Source organism: Balaenoptera ricei, chromosome 16 (genome assembly GCF_028023285.1).
Source record: "Balaenoptera ricei isolate mBalRic1 chromosome 16, mBalRic1.hap2, whole genome shotgun sequence".
NCBI classification, from domain to species: Eukaryota; Metazoa; Chordata; class Mammalia; order Artiodactyla; family Balaenopteridae; genus Balaenoptera; species Balaenoptera ricei.
Genome location: NC_082654.1, coordinates 33,208,812 through 33,222,941, shown reverse-complemented (window position 1 = coordinate 33,222,941; position 14,130 = coordinate 33,208,812). Strand labels below are relative to the sequence as shown.

Sequence of the window (14,130 nt, the reverse complement as noted above, 5' to 3'; positions counted from 1 at the left end):
AAAAAAACCCGCAAACCTAAAGTAGATTTATTCTACTAATATGGACCAACTTCCAATGTGATAAAGCAAGATGCAAATCAATGCATGTAATATGTTGCCACTTTTTTTTAAAGGAAAATATATATGTATATGCTTGTGTTTGCATATTTTTATCTTTAGAGTTTTGGTAAGCACAAAGTGCATTGGAGGGAAGGAAATTTATTTTTCACTCTGTACTGTTTTGTACTGTTTGAATTTTTTAGAAAATCACATTCATATATTACCTTTAAAAACAAATACATTTTTTATTTTTATATTTTAATTAAAAATAAATTTTTGGCCGTGCCGTGCAGCTTGTGGTATCTTAGTCCCCCAACCAGGGATTGAACCCACACCCTCAGCAGTGAAAGTGCCAAGTTCTAACCAATGGACCACCAGGGAATTCCCTAAATACATTTTTTAAAAAAGATTAATTGAAGTAAAAAATGTTCTTGGTATTTTGGGCAATATATAAACGTTGTTATTTGGCAAGAAGTACTTTTTGCTGTTTTGTCATGGAAATTTACTATTTTTATGTATTTTTAAATATCTATAATAGAAAGTAGAAACAATTAAAATTTAAGAATTGAGAAAATTTTTCAATTTCTTTTGTTCTTGAAGTTTTAATGAGATGCTGTTTATGGAAGCACAGAGTGGTAGTCTCAAAAAGTGATTGGGCAATTAAAGTAAAAAGATAGGGGTTGAGATTTTTGTATGTAGCCCTTCTGGCGAAATTTGTGAAGTTTGGTAGCTTTGGATAGCTTAGGTAGCCTTAGATAGCAATATCATAATGGAGAAACCAGTTTCAAGAGAGAAGGAAAGCAAGAAGTAGCATTTGCATTTACTGAGGGTCTGTAAGGTGTCAGGAGCTGTATGTAAATTATTTAATCATCAGTAACCCCATGAGTAGGTGGTGTTTTTCTCCAGTTTACAGATGAAGAAAGCCAAGTTCCAGAGTGATCAAGTACCTTTCTTGAAGTCCCACAGGTAGTAAGTGGCAGAGCTGGAATTTGAATCTAGATCTGACTGACTCCAAGAAAATCATGTCTCTGCTATTCTACAGTGATACTTCTTCAGCAGAAGCATCTCTTCCTGCCTCTTAACATTCATTCTATATTGTAGCTATTTGGATGACCACTCTGTGCAGTATTTTCTTTGCTATCTTTCTGGTTGAGTAATGAATAGTTTTGATAGAATCAGGTACTTCAATTTGCCACATTTTTGATGCCTGCTACATAAGAAAAATCTGACCTTATAATAGGATTTTTTCTCTTTATTTTTAAGTAAGAGTAAAAATAGAAAATAAGAGAATAAATTTCTTTCCTATTATTTATGAATTTTTGTTCTTTTTTTCCCCCAGAACTTTATGAAATCTTCCTCTCAAGAGCAAAGGAACGGTGGAAAAGCTTCAGTGAAACAAATTCAGAGAATGATGTAGAAGGTGTGATTTTTTTTGTTGTGGTTAATAAAAATTTCTCAAAATCCAGTCGCTGAGATACTAGTGTGATTTTTACAATGTATCAGGAACTGTAGTAATTCTTCACATACATTATCTCCTTTAATGTTATAACCCTTTAAGTAGATGGTATTATACTGAATGATATAAGAGGAAACTGAGGCTCAGAGTATTTAACTTGGGAACAGTGAAGCTGTAATGTAAACCCAGGTTGTTGGACCCCAGAGTCCAGGATTTAATCATAACAGTAAGACTAATGGGGTGCAGTATTTTTAGGCCAACTCTTAACTTAAAGATAGATGATCTGCACACCTCACTTGTGACCTGTTGTCTCCCCTGACTCTCACTGACTTTCATTCACTCCCTAATGTATTATTTATAATTCTTATTGTGCCTTAACCTTTGTTCATTTAATTCACGCATAGACCTCATCTTTCCCTCCACTCTCATCAGTTTTTCTCCTGATCATTTTGGCGAAAACAGGAACACTTTTTTTTCCTGTCATCATAGTTTATTAAATTTAGGTAAATTTATTTAAATATTTCTTGTCCTTGAATAATGGGGAGCTGTTTATCTGCCAGTCACTTTTCTTTCTACTTCATAGGAAGCAAATTTTTCTCTTCCCTATAAGTAAAACTCTAAAAATGAGCATGGTTTAGGGTAGAGAAATGGTGCATATCTCATAGTGGTTTTCATGAGTATGTAAACAACTCTTAAATTCCTTGAATACTCTTTTTTCTAATTTAGAAAAGTGAACAGTATGGTGGGGAAAATTGACTAAACAAGGTTAGAAAGAAGATTTGATTTGCAGAAGGGTTCGTGTAAGTATCATCCCAAGACCTGTTAGCTATGTCAGCTATTTGTGGGAAACTAAAAGTGCAAGGAAGAAGATGTAAGAAGTTTTAATTGGCAGGGCCTCAACCTGAGTTTTAAACTCACTTTTATGAAATATTGGAAGCGTAAGAATTAAAATTATGAGCATTTACTTCAGAGACATTTTCTCATGATTAATAAATGGTAAAAGTTATATTTTAGTAGAAATTAAATGTAAATGAAGAATTGCTTCAATCAGAAGAACTGTTTAAATTACTGATTTCTTATTTCCTGGGTGTTTATAATTTGTAGTTGTCATTAAACTTTTTTGGCCATTATCTTTTCAAATATTACTTCTGCCTCATCTTTCCTCTCCTTCTAGGACTTCAATTACGTGTATGTTAGACCATTTAACAGTGTCCCATAAGTCTCTTATACTATTTTTTTAAATTTGTTTTCTTTCTGTGTGTCAGTTTAGATGATTTTTGTAATCAAGTTCATGAACCCTCTCTTCTTTTATATCCAGTCTATTAAATATATCCTATTTATCCAATATATATCTTTAATTTCAGAAATTACACTTTATAATTCTAGAATGTCTACCTGGTTCTTTTTATAGATTCTATTTTTCTGGGGAAATTCTTTATCTTTCCATCCCACACATTTCCTCAATCATTTTCTCTATTTTCTTTAACATATTTATAGCAGTTAATATTCTTGTTTAATTCCATTCCTGGATCATCTGCAGGTCTGCTTCTATTGGCTGGTTTTTCCCTTAATTATACGTCATATTTTCCTGATTCTTTGCATATCTTAAAAATTTAAATTGTATGTCAGTTATTATAAATAAAAAAGGTATAAATTGAAGCTGGTGTTTCCCCTCAGAGGAATTATGCTCTTTTCTGTTAGGCCATTGGGTTATTGCCTCAATTCAGTCAGTAACTGAGCTAGGTTGGGCAAGATTCCAGCTTTAGATAGACTTAGTTAATCTTGGGTTTCAAATTTGTTGATAGGAAGAACTGTCCTATTTTGACTACAGGCTCCCCTCTTCAATGAGACATTCTCCCAAGGGCCATGTGCTTATGAGTGATTTCATTATGTCTTTCCAGCTTGGCCTTCTGTACTACACTAGCACTCAGCAAAAGTCCCACAGGGTAAAACCAAATATACATTCAGGCCCCTCCAGATCCTTTCTGTCACATCAGTCTTATATGGCCATGAAAAGCTCTTCTGGTTTCTCTTTCCCTAAGCAGAGTACCTTTGTCTATGGAGGCTCAATCCTGAGCCCATTCTGAGACTTGGCAGATGCCCCTAGGAAGAAAAATGGCCACTGGTATCCACTCACCTAGGAAAGGGAAGGCTCGTCTCTTTCTGGGATTTAAATCCTTTAGACCGCTTTCCTGGCCCTCAGCAGTGAGAACATGGAGTCCTAACCACTGGACCACCCGAGAATTCCCTCTTATGCCTTTTTTAAAACAAGTGGTATTTGAAATTCGTCCTTTTTCCTAGTTTTTATTGTGGGAGCAGTAGTCTTCCCCTACCTTCTATGAAACCTAGAAGCAGAAATCTTTCACCATAAAACTTTCTGATAGGGCTTCCCTGGTGGCGCAGTGGTTGAGAATCTGCCTGCCAATGCAGGGGACACGGGTTCGAGCCCTGGTCTGCGAGGATCCCACATGCCGCGGAGAAACTGGGCCTGTGAGCCGCAACTACTGAGCCTGCGCGTCTGGAGCCTGTGCTCCGCAACACGAGAGGCCACGATAGTGAGAGGCCCGCGCACCGCGATGAAGAGTGGCCCCCGCTTGCCGCAACTAGGGAAAGCCCTCGCGCAGAAACGAAGACCCAACACAGCCATAAATAAATAAAAATAAATTAAAAAAAAAAAAAAACCAACTTTCTGATAAATGTATAGATACTTTCTTCATATTAGAGGCTCTAAGTTCCAGCAAAAGCTATATGGCATTTCTTTAAATTTCTTAATTATTCAGCTTTTAACTTTCCTTAAGTAACATATATGCTGTGTGATCATTCTGTGTTGGTAAGATTGAACTTGGTATAGTCAAGTAATCATTTCAATTTTATCTAACTGGCAAATGCAGGTGTATCTGTTGCTGATCGGGAGGCCAGTCTGGAATTAATTAAGTTGGACATATCCCGTACATTTCCATCTCTCTACATCTTTCAGAAGGTAAGGGTTTCTAACCAGCTTGTAACAACTTTTTTTTTTTAATCCAAGAGAACAAATTCTCTAAATGCATAGCTATTATTTTTTAAAAGGCAAAACTATAAAAATTGTAGACCTTTATATAAAAAATGTAAAACTAGTAGGAAAATAGTAAAGGCATTTCTGTTATTTTATTCCACTGATTGAATGCATTGCAGTTAGCATAGCACATAAAGGTACTTGATGAGTTTCCACTGAAGTGAATTTCTTTGTTTTACTTTCTATTCTGTAAAATATTTAAATTTTAACATTTTTGCCTAGTAAATTGTTAAAAGATAAAGAAGTTTGTTCCAAAACTTTAACATTTTTCAGAATTATAGTACTATCGAAATAGGAAGAAACAGTTTATTTTTTGTGCAGAGGCTGTTATGAAGTTGTTTATATTTTATGAGGAGAGAAATGATTACATTTTATATATCTATATGACTCAAGTCTTTATTCATGGAATTCTTCTATCTTTATATTGATAAAATGAGATTAAAAATTTTACCATTAAGATTAAAATTATTAGTAAACTTAATTTCGTGTAGCTTGATGGTTTTCTCTTGCTGAAACTGTATTATAGCAAATGAAAGAATCTATTTTCATTATAATTTTATTGTACCAAATTTAGACATCTTTAAAATTGCACGCAAACTACATAGCTTGTATCCATCCATCAAGTGAGTTTATTTGGCTTTTTTGGTTTTTCATAATTTTTTTTATTCATACTTTAGAAAACATCTTTGTGGAGTGATAAAGTATACTGACTAAAACCAGTCATTTAGGAAATGTAAAGTTTATTAACATGTTTTTTGAGAATTAACTTAGAGACAATTATTTGTATAGCTTGACATTTCATTTTTCTCTCCTCTAAGGGTGGCCCATATCATGATGTCTTACATAGTATATTAGGGGCATATACATGTTACAGACCTGATGTTGGTTATGTAAGTATTTGTTTCAGTCTGTTTTTTGAATATAAACATTTTATCTCTCTTATCTCATAGTATCTTATGTTGTATTAGCTCCCAAATGTCGGTATCTTTATGTTTTTTTTTCTTGGTCATATTAACTTACCCGGAGAGGAATCTTCCCATCTCCTACCAGAGGCTTATGAGACTGATAGCCAGCTTTCTCGGAGAGCAGCTGGGGATTTTTACCATTCAATTTGTAAACTTTTATTTATTGTTCCTGCTGTGGTGCCTTCTCGCCTTCTCCCTAACTCTCCTTTTCCTGACTGTCCCTTCAGAGATAAACCTCTTATGTTCTGCTGGGTTGAGGGAAAGGTAGATAGATACCTGTCCATACAGGATAGAGGAGGGGATTTGCTCCTTTCACAGATTTTCAGCCAATCCTAGTTTTAGCCCTACCTTTCAATTTTAGAGGAACCTGATAACTTCACTTCCTGAGCTTTCCAGATTTTGTGGCTGAATTGGCTTGCTGCTTATTGGCTTCCTCCTCTGCACATATTTTAGTTTCAACATTCTCCATTTAGTTAAATTAAAATTTCTAAAATGCTGTTGACATCTTTTATCTACTGTTTATATTACTTTCCATTCTTTTCGTCCTCCTAAGTTAATATTTATCGTTTTATTTACTGTTATTTTAGTTGGATTTGGGAGGAAACAAAGAAAACTGTATGTTCAATTTGTCATGTTTAACTAGAAATCATTAAACCTTCATCTTCTTGCCTTTGTCTTAAAAAGAAGAATTTTAGAGATCTCACAATAGGGTGGCTGTGTGGTACAATTTACCCTATTTTGTTGCATGTTCATTTGTATATTTGTTTATTGATCCACTTAACAAATATTTATTGTGTGCTTATTGCTATATGCCGGGCTTTGTTCTAGGCATTTTGTTCACCTCAGTGAACAAAAGAAAGATTCTTCCCTTTTTGATGCTTATAATTTAGAAGGAAGAGACAGACAATAAATAACAACAAATAAATCATATGTTACATTAAAAGGTGATAAGTGCTATGGAAAAAGTATGGCGTGGGTTGAGGGGGAGTGAAGGTTTGGGTATGGGGCAGGTTGTAGTATTAAAGGATATGTCCATATGAAGGAAGTAAAATTTGAACAGAGAAACCCTCTTGCTCATGTGTTCTGTAATAGAACTGGAAAGACATTATGTAACCCCTTCACATTTTTAAGTTGACATTCATTTAAATTTTTTTATTGTAAGTTTAATTGTAAAGGATTTAATTTTTAGCACTTGTTAAATATTGGTATTTTAAAATAAAATTCATGCTTCTTTTAAAAAGTGTAGCCAGTAGGATTTTAACACTATAATGAGTTTATATATGTCATTATCATTTAAAGAAAAATATATGAACAAGTTCTTCGTTAATACTCTACAGAATACACAGATTTATTGGCTCATTGGATTTATGTAAAATGACCACCTTAGAACCTAACTGGTGATGACAAGCCTCACTGGCAAGCCAGTCAGTCAAATCAGACTTGTTTTATAATATGTGATAAGAGTAGTATAAACTATATTGGAATACATATTTCATGATGTGGTTTGATAAAATAGGTTTTTAACTGCATTAATGAATAATACATACTTAATCTATAAGTAAATCACACAGAAGTTTTATCTGTGGAATTTCTTCAGTATATCTTGTAAAAAGTTGGTAATGGTTCACATTCCAGTTATATTTAAAATAACCAAGGACACCAATCTGTATTGCTCTTTTATTTGTTCTCCTGGTCTCTCTGTGTAAGTCTGTTATACAAATCTCTATCAGAAGTGCTCTGTAAACTGTTTTTTTAATGAAAGAATGAATATTTTTACAACAGCAGTTTCCAATTACTTATCTGCTAAAAAATGTGCAATAGCTGCTCATAACTCACAAGCAAACATCTGTATAGCTTAGCCTTTTACTGAAGACCTTTCATAATTTGTAAATGCATCCTACTTTTTCTAATTTTTCCCATTAATCCCATTATAAATCGCTTGCTCCAACTGTACTGACCCTATATGTCTTTGCTGACGTGTCTTTTCCATCTTAGAATGGTTTTTCCTCATTTTTCCAGCTGCTCTTCCGGGAATCCAGCCCCACTATCCTAACCCCCATAGTCTCTTCTTTCTTGGAATTTCAGTGGCACTTCTCATAGATCTCTTTTGTTCGTAGTTCTTCACTTTCTACCTCAGACAGATGTGTTATAACAATGAAGACAGTCACCTAATTTTCATTAAATTTTGTGAGTTTATACTCTGAAATACTTCAGACTGAGAGAAAATGAAAACTAGGTAGGATACTGAGATAGACTTTTGTAGCAAGTAAAAGCTGATACTTTTTTCTTTTTTCCAAAATTTTCCCTAATACTTTTTAAACCACATGAGCAAGAAAGAAAAGTAAAATTAGGGAGATTTCATAATTTTTAGTGGTTCTCTGTATTTACCTTTGTTGGAAGATAAAAAGAAATTTTAAAACTTGGTTAATTCTACTTTGTAATGTCACTTTGTAATTTTTCAGGAATACAATACAATAAAATAAACTGTATAGATTTATTATTGTAAGCACATTTTGATTAATTTCTTTTCCTTTGAAGGTCCAAGGGATGTCCTTCATAGCAGCAGTTCTCATTCTCAATTTGGAAGAGGCAGATGCCTTCATTGCATTTGCAAATCTCCTGAATAAGCCATGCCAGTTAGCCTTTTTTCGTGTGGATCACAGCATGGTATGGACATTTGGAATGAATTGTGTTTTTCTTTGACTGTCAGTTTCTATAGTCTGAATGCCCTTTTAGAGTGAAAAACAGTAATTAGAAGACTAAGATAATCTGATCTAAAATAAGCTTTTCATTGAATTATTATAGTTCTATGAATGCTTGATGAAAAGACTCAGAGGTGTTAAGCAAGATTTTCTATTACGATTAAGGATTTATTTTCTCTATTTCTAGAGTATACTCTTAAATAATTTTGTTGAAATTTCTATCTTTAGATGTTGAGATATTTTGCAACGTTTGAAGTATTTTTTGAAGAAAATCTCTCCAAACTGTTTCTTCATTTCAAATCTTACAGTCTTACACCAGACATATACTTGATAGACTGGTAAGTCATAACATATGTAAAATATAATTATTAAAAGGAAACAAAGTGTAACTTTTTGCCTAGAGTAAATTTCATGCACAGGATCATACATATAAAAAACTCTTCGCTTGCATGTAGAGAAACTCTCACATTTTTGTGGGGAGGCATTTGATTAAGAGCATGGACTCTGGGTTGAAATCAGAATCCCTCAGTTTGTGTTTCAGTTTCCTAACTATAAAATGGGAATAATAATATCTATATCTTGAGTTGTACTGAGAGTGTTTTGCATGGATTATCTCATTCAATGCCTGGTACATAGTAAGCTCTCAGAAAGAGTTAGTTGCTGTTCCTTTAATATTCTTAACACCAAGGGTTTATGATAGTTATGATAGTGTTTCTTTATCGAGGGCTTTGTTTTTTTCCAAGGCCTTATCCAGCTTTCTGACCGAGTAATGATGCCTTATTTAGGTGCTAATGTCTTTTTTTCAACTTTACAATTCTAGCTCTTCTGTTTTAAGTTGGAAATTTTGCCTAGGACTCTGGTGAGCAGTAAAATCGATTACAGAGAGAGGGGTGAAATTTGCCCAAGAGATGGAGCATTTGATCTTAAGATAGACTGTTAGGAGTACATGTGAAATATTTAAACCTTAAATCCTAATCATTAAACATCAGTGGGTTTCATATAAATGATATTGTTTTAGTATGGAAAAATAAATTAATAATGGCATTGATCAAATATCTTTCCAGTTGTTTGAGGTTTCTTTTATTTAGGCTTTAAAAAAAAACTAAGTTATTTTTCAGTGTATTCTCTTCCATTCCCATTAGGAACATTAGAATTCCTTTGAGTAGGACCCAAGATCATGGGGAGAAGGGTTTTATAATATGAGACGCAAGGGACCAAGATCAAATCTGTAAATCTGTAAAGAAGGGGGAAAAAACTCCTCAACTGTCCCTCTTAAGGACTGTGAGCATGAGGCACAGCAGGATCACAGTTGATAAAGGGAGCGGGATGGAATTAGTACTGAGTAGTACTGTATGCTAGAAATTCCCTAGGCACTACTGGTACCCTTCCTCATTTTGAACAGTGAATTAGTATTCTCTGTACTACCAAGAGTATGTTTTTTGTTATGCAATTAAATATATGTTTATAACTTAAGAAGTAGACACGGATTTTTGTTTCACTGCCTCTGTTGAGCGTATAACATATGAATCCCAGGATCAGTGGTGCAAGAAAAAAGAGGAATAAATGAGTGACAGTGCTAAAGGGAATTTTTTTCATTTTTTAGCGGGAGAGCCTTTAGTTCCCTTGTTCACGCACGTTTCATCAGCAGTACCTCAGATAAACACTGTGTAAAAATGTGTACCTTCTTTGCCAAGGCAACATCAAGAGAAGTTCTCTAGCACCTATTCTCCCTCCTTCCTCAACCAGAGTGCTACCCCAGGGTACCACTGGATAAAGACTTACATGATCAAACATTATCAGAAAGGATGTGAAAAACCATTTTGGTGATTCTATTGGAGGGTATACATGCTCCAAAAGAAGTAGTAAGTAAAGTTTGGTGAAGGGAAAACAAAAGAGTGGATGTTTGTGGAAAGAGAAAAGAGGAAAGTCAGAATTTATGGTTTTGTATTTAGATTACTAAAAGATGGTACTTGGTTTCCTCATACAGTAGTAAGAAGTAACTTTTATTGAGCATTTCTTATGTGCCTGGCACTATTCAAAATACTTTACATTTATTAACTCCTTTAATTTTCAAAACAATTCTGAGAATTAGGTAATTTTATTTTGTTTACTAATGAGGAAACTGAGGCACAGCAAGGATGAGTATCTTACTCAAGGTAACACAACCAGTAAGTTGCAAATCTAAGTTTCAGACTCAGGTGTTCTGATTTCAGAGCCCATACCCTTAACCATGAGGTTATTCTGCCACTCTAGTTTGTATTAGGCCATATCTCAATGTAAGGTTGTAAATTCACATACTTTTGTTATTTATTACTTCATTTCCAACTACTCACGTTCTTTGAGCGAAGGAGCCATATCTTATTTGCCTTTTTCACCCTAGTTAAGCACTGTTCTTTTTATATATAGATACTTAATGAGTGAATGAATAAATGAATGAAAAATTCCAATGACTTTTTCCCCCTAATTTTAGGATCTTCACACTATATAGCAAATCACTACCACTTGATCTGGCCTGTCGAGTCTGGGATGTATTTTGCAGAGATGGGGAGGAATTTTTATTTAGGACTGGATTAGGAATCCTCCGATTATATGAAGATATTCTCCTACAGATGGACTTTATTCATATAGCACAGTTTCTAACTAAATTGCCAGAAGATATCACATCAGAAAAGCTGTTCACCTGTATTGCAGCCATTCAAATGCAGAATAGTACCAAAAAATGGACTCAGGTAGAGTGACATTTTCCTACTTGTAATAGATGTATAAAAACAGTTTATTTCTTGTAAAAAAAAAAAAAAAAAGTCTTGTATTTCTCAAATGTTAGTGCTTAAATTTTTAAAAAACTTACAAAAATAATTTTTGACTTTGAAAAAAAAAAATGAATTGCTCCGCTTTCACCTCTCCAGACTTATGGCTTTATCTTTATGTAAGTCCAGTAATATTTTATGAATTTAGTGAAGTACAGCCTACAATAGTCATGTATTTGCCAGGGCAATTGTATAATTACCTTGGTATTTCAGATAGACAACAATTGTTTTAAATACCTGATGTGTACTAAGGGTTTGCAATAAAAAGAATATAATGTATGATCCTGACTTTTTAGATGCTTAGTCTTGTTAGGGAAGCAAATATATTGGCAGTCGAAAGTTAAATGACATAAAAAATAGTGTTAACACTTGCTCCATGAATGATAGCCAGTAGGCATTATAAGCTCTCAAGTTTTATTGCTTATGAAAATGAAAATATAAGAATATTGGTCCAGAGGATGTTTTGTTACCTAACAGTAATTTTATAATATTTGGCAAGTGATGAAAACTGGAATCTAACTATATATCATAAAGTTGGGTTGAAACAAACAAGAGGATTTGAGAATGGCAGTCTTTCAGGGGACAGAGTTATGTATACTAAAGCTTTTTCATGTTAATAAACTATAGTTTTTAAAATCTCTTTAATCTGCATGGTAGTTTTTTTGAGGATTAATGTTTACTTTATATAATTTCCAGGTCTTTGCATCTGTGATGAAGGATATTAAAGAAGGAGACAAGAATAATAGTCCAGCTCTGAAAAGCTAATCTTCAAAATTAACAGACTAATTGCAATATTAAAAAAATGTTTTTGATAAAAGTATTTTGTTTCCTATGTAAAAAGCATGGAAGAAAATGTTGAAGAAAACTAAAAGAATCAAGACTTGGAAAACCACTGATTTTGAATTCCATGGCTGAAGTAAATGAGTACTTATTGACAGTATTAATAAAAAAGTATTTTATAGGGAGAGCCATTTTACAAAGAAAAAAGTTTAAATGGCTAGTTCATACTCCGTAATTTGGAGTGAACAGTTTAATGCAATAAATTTTTTTAACAGCTTTGGAGATAGTTCAAATTTTTACATCTTTTCTTTTTTAACATTTAGCATAAAGGAGGAGCATAACAATTAGCACTTTGGAGGTCAGAACAGGATTGTTAAATACTACTTTAACTTCCAAAATACTATTGGAAATAAACACCTGAGTACAGATATTATCTCCAGTTCCAAACTTTTGAAGATATTATAGACCAAGAATAAGCAATGTTGATTATAAATTATTTACGTCACTGAAGTAGTTTATCTTCACTCACAGGTTGGGGCAAATTTAGGTTATCTGGGAACTGGAAATATTGGTAGGAGATTGTTTAGCATTTGTGTAGGTGTTTTTCCACAGTATCATGTCTATTTGTTTTTGAAAGGAAATTGTTTCATTTTCTCAAGGAATTCCTATCACTCAGAGCATTTTATCCTCTCTGTTTCTAGTCTAAGAAATTGTTCATCTAGTAATTTAAGAAAGCTAACTGGTAGAAGGAAATTTCTTTGCACTTTAATGGACTGAAGGCTTTTTGGGGGGAGTAAGTCCATAAATATAAATGAGGTTTTTCACTGGTAAGAGTAAAAAGTAATGAATTTTGAGAGTTCTTAATTAGAGTGCTACTTGGCAAGACTTTAAATATGTTAGTTAAAATTCTTTCATTGTAGAAACAAAATTTGTTAATTCCAGTTTGAAATTGGAAATCTTAATATGTAGCCAAGTCCATGACTTGTAAAACACTGTGTATAATTTTCTAATCAAAGGAAATAAGAGTAAAAGGTAAAATTAATTTTTTTCTAATGAGTAACTTTGATGATATAGTGGATAAAGGAATGATTAATTATTGGTAAATTGCCATTAAATTTATTATAATATGTTTAATTCTTAAACCTAAAGTAAATCACTTGAATATCATGAGTGATATCTATATAAAAAGGTATTTGGTTAATAATTAGATTTATAATGTGCTTTTATGTTGCAATTTGGTTTGAAACAACAATTAAGCACACTATTTCTGTTAGTGGTATATAGTCTTCAAACTAACAAGCCTGAGAACCTTGTTAGTGTAGCGCCTGCCTCTTTAGGAGTATGGGACCAGACGGTACCTATGTATTTTTACCCCATGGGTCATTCTAGCCTAGGGACCACTAATGGAACCCTCAGAAGTTAACTCCTCTCCAAGGAGCTTGCTTAGTGGAAACTAGTAGTGTAATAAAATATTGAGGGAGTACCCAGGGTCTTAACAGGTTTTAGAATGACATTTTAACTCTGGTAACTACTTCCTTGGTATTGGTGGCCCTGATAAAGGGAATGTAACCCCTGGCAGTAATCTCATTGAGGTTATACTACCTGCCTAAACTTAATCTTACTTTTGTGTATTTGTTTCCAGAGTTGGACCTAAGTTACTGTATTTCTTTTTCTCATTTTTATTATTGTACAGTTTCTTTTACCTTTCAAGTATAAATGTGTATATAAAATGTAAATACAAGGAATTTATTAAAAACCACTATTAACAATTACTGTGTAAATAAAACTCGTAAACAGAGTAATTACTTGAAATGAGTCTTCATTATTTTGGGGATATTTAACTACATGTGGAGATAAAAAGGGAATAAACTTTTTTGCCAAATTTCTCTTCCTGGGATGCACTGGGCCTTTAGCCTCTTGAGACTGACAGTACTGGCAGCTAAAATATTGTTACTGTCTTTGCCCTTGAACCTCTTATACAGGCAGTATGGAGTTACTCATTATTCGCATGGTCAGTTGTATGACAGTTTTTTTGGTTAAAGTATATTTTCAATTAAAAAATAACTTTCCTAAAAGCCTCAAGGTAATGTGAAATTTAATATGGTGTTTTATTTGTTTGTCTACTTAATCAGTATTTCTCACTTCATTGTCCTTTTAGCGCAGGTCTACATTGTATTATTTAAATGCTACTGGAAGACTCCAGCAACTAGCATAGTTTTCTAAAGTCAGAGAACATAGTCATAGTTTTTGCTGATTTCTTTTGCAGTGATGACCTTCATATAATGTTGTTGGTTTGAGTATATATATTTTTAATTGAAGTATAGTT

General features: G+C 33.3%; 1 protein-coding gene across 5 annotated transcripts in view; it reads left to right on the top strand.

The window, feature by feature from the left end:
* Nucleotides 1-13,585, top strand: part of TBC1D12 (TBC1 domain family member 12) — an 85,007-nt gene extending 71,422 nt beyond the window's left edge. For all 5 annotated transcript variants that reach the window (XM_059900833.1, XM_059900832.1, XM_059900835.1 and 2 more), the window contains 7 exons: nucleotides 1,379-1,459; nucleotides 4,387-4,475; nucleotides 5,369-5,440; nucleotides 8,054-8,182; nucleotides 8,446-8,555; nucleotides 10,688-10,946; nucleotides 11,721-13,585. In XM_059900833.1, coding sequence (XP_059756816.1) covers nucleotides 1,379-1,459; nucleotides 4,387-4,475; nucleotides 5,369-5,440; nucleotides 8,054-8,182; nucleotides 8,446-8,555; nucleotides 10,688-10,946; nucleotides 11,721-11,789 — 809 coding nt within the window. In that variant the 3' untranslated portion in view covers nucleotides 11,790-13,585. The remainder of the gene's footprint in view (nucleotides 1-1,378; nucleotides 1,460-4,386; nucleotides 4,476-5,368; nucleotides 5,441-8,053; nucleotides 8,183-8,445; nucleotides 8,556-10,687; nucleotides 10,947-11,720) is intronic.
* The last annotated feature ends 545 nt before the right edge of the window (nucleotides 13,586-14,130 follow it).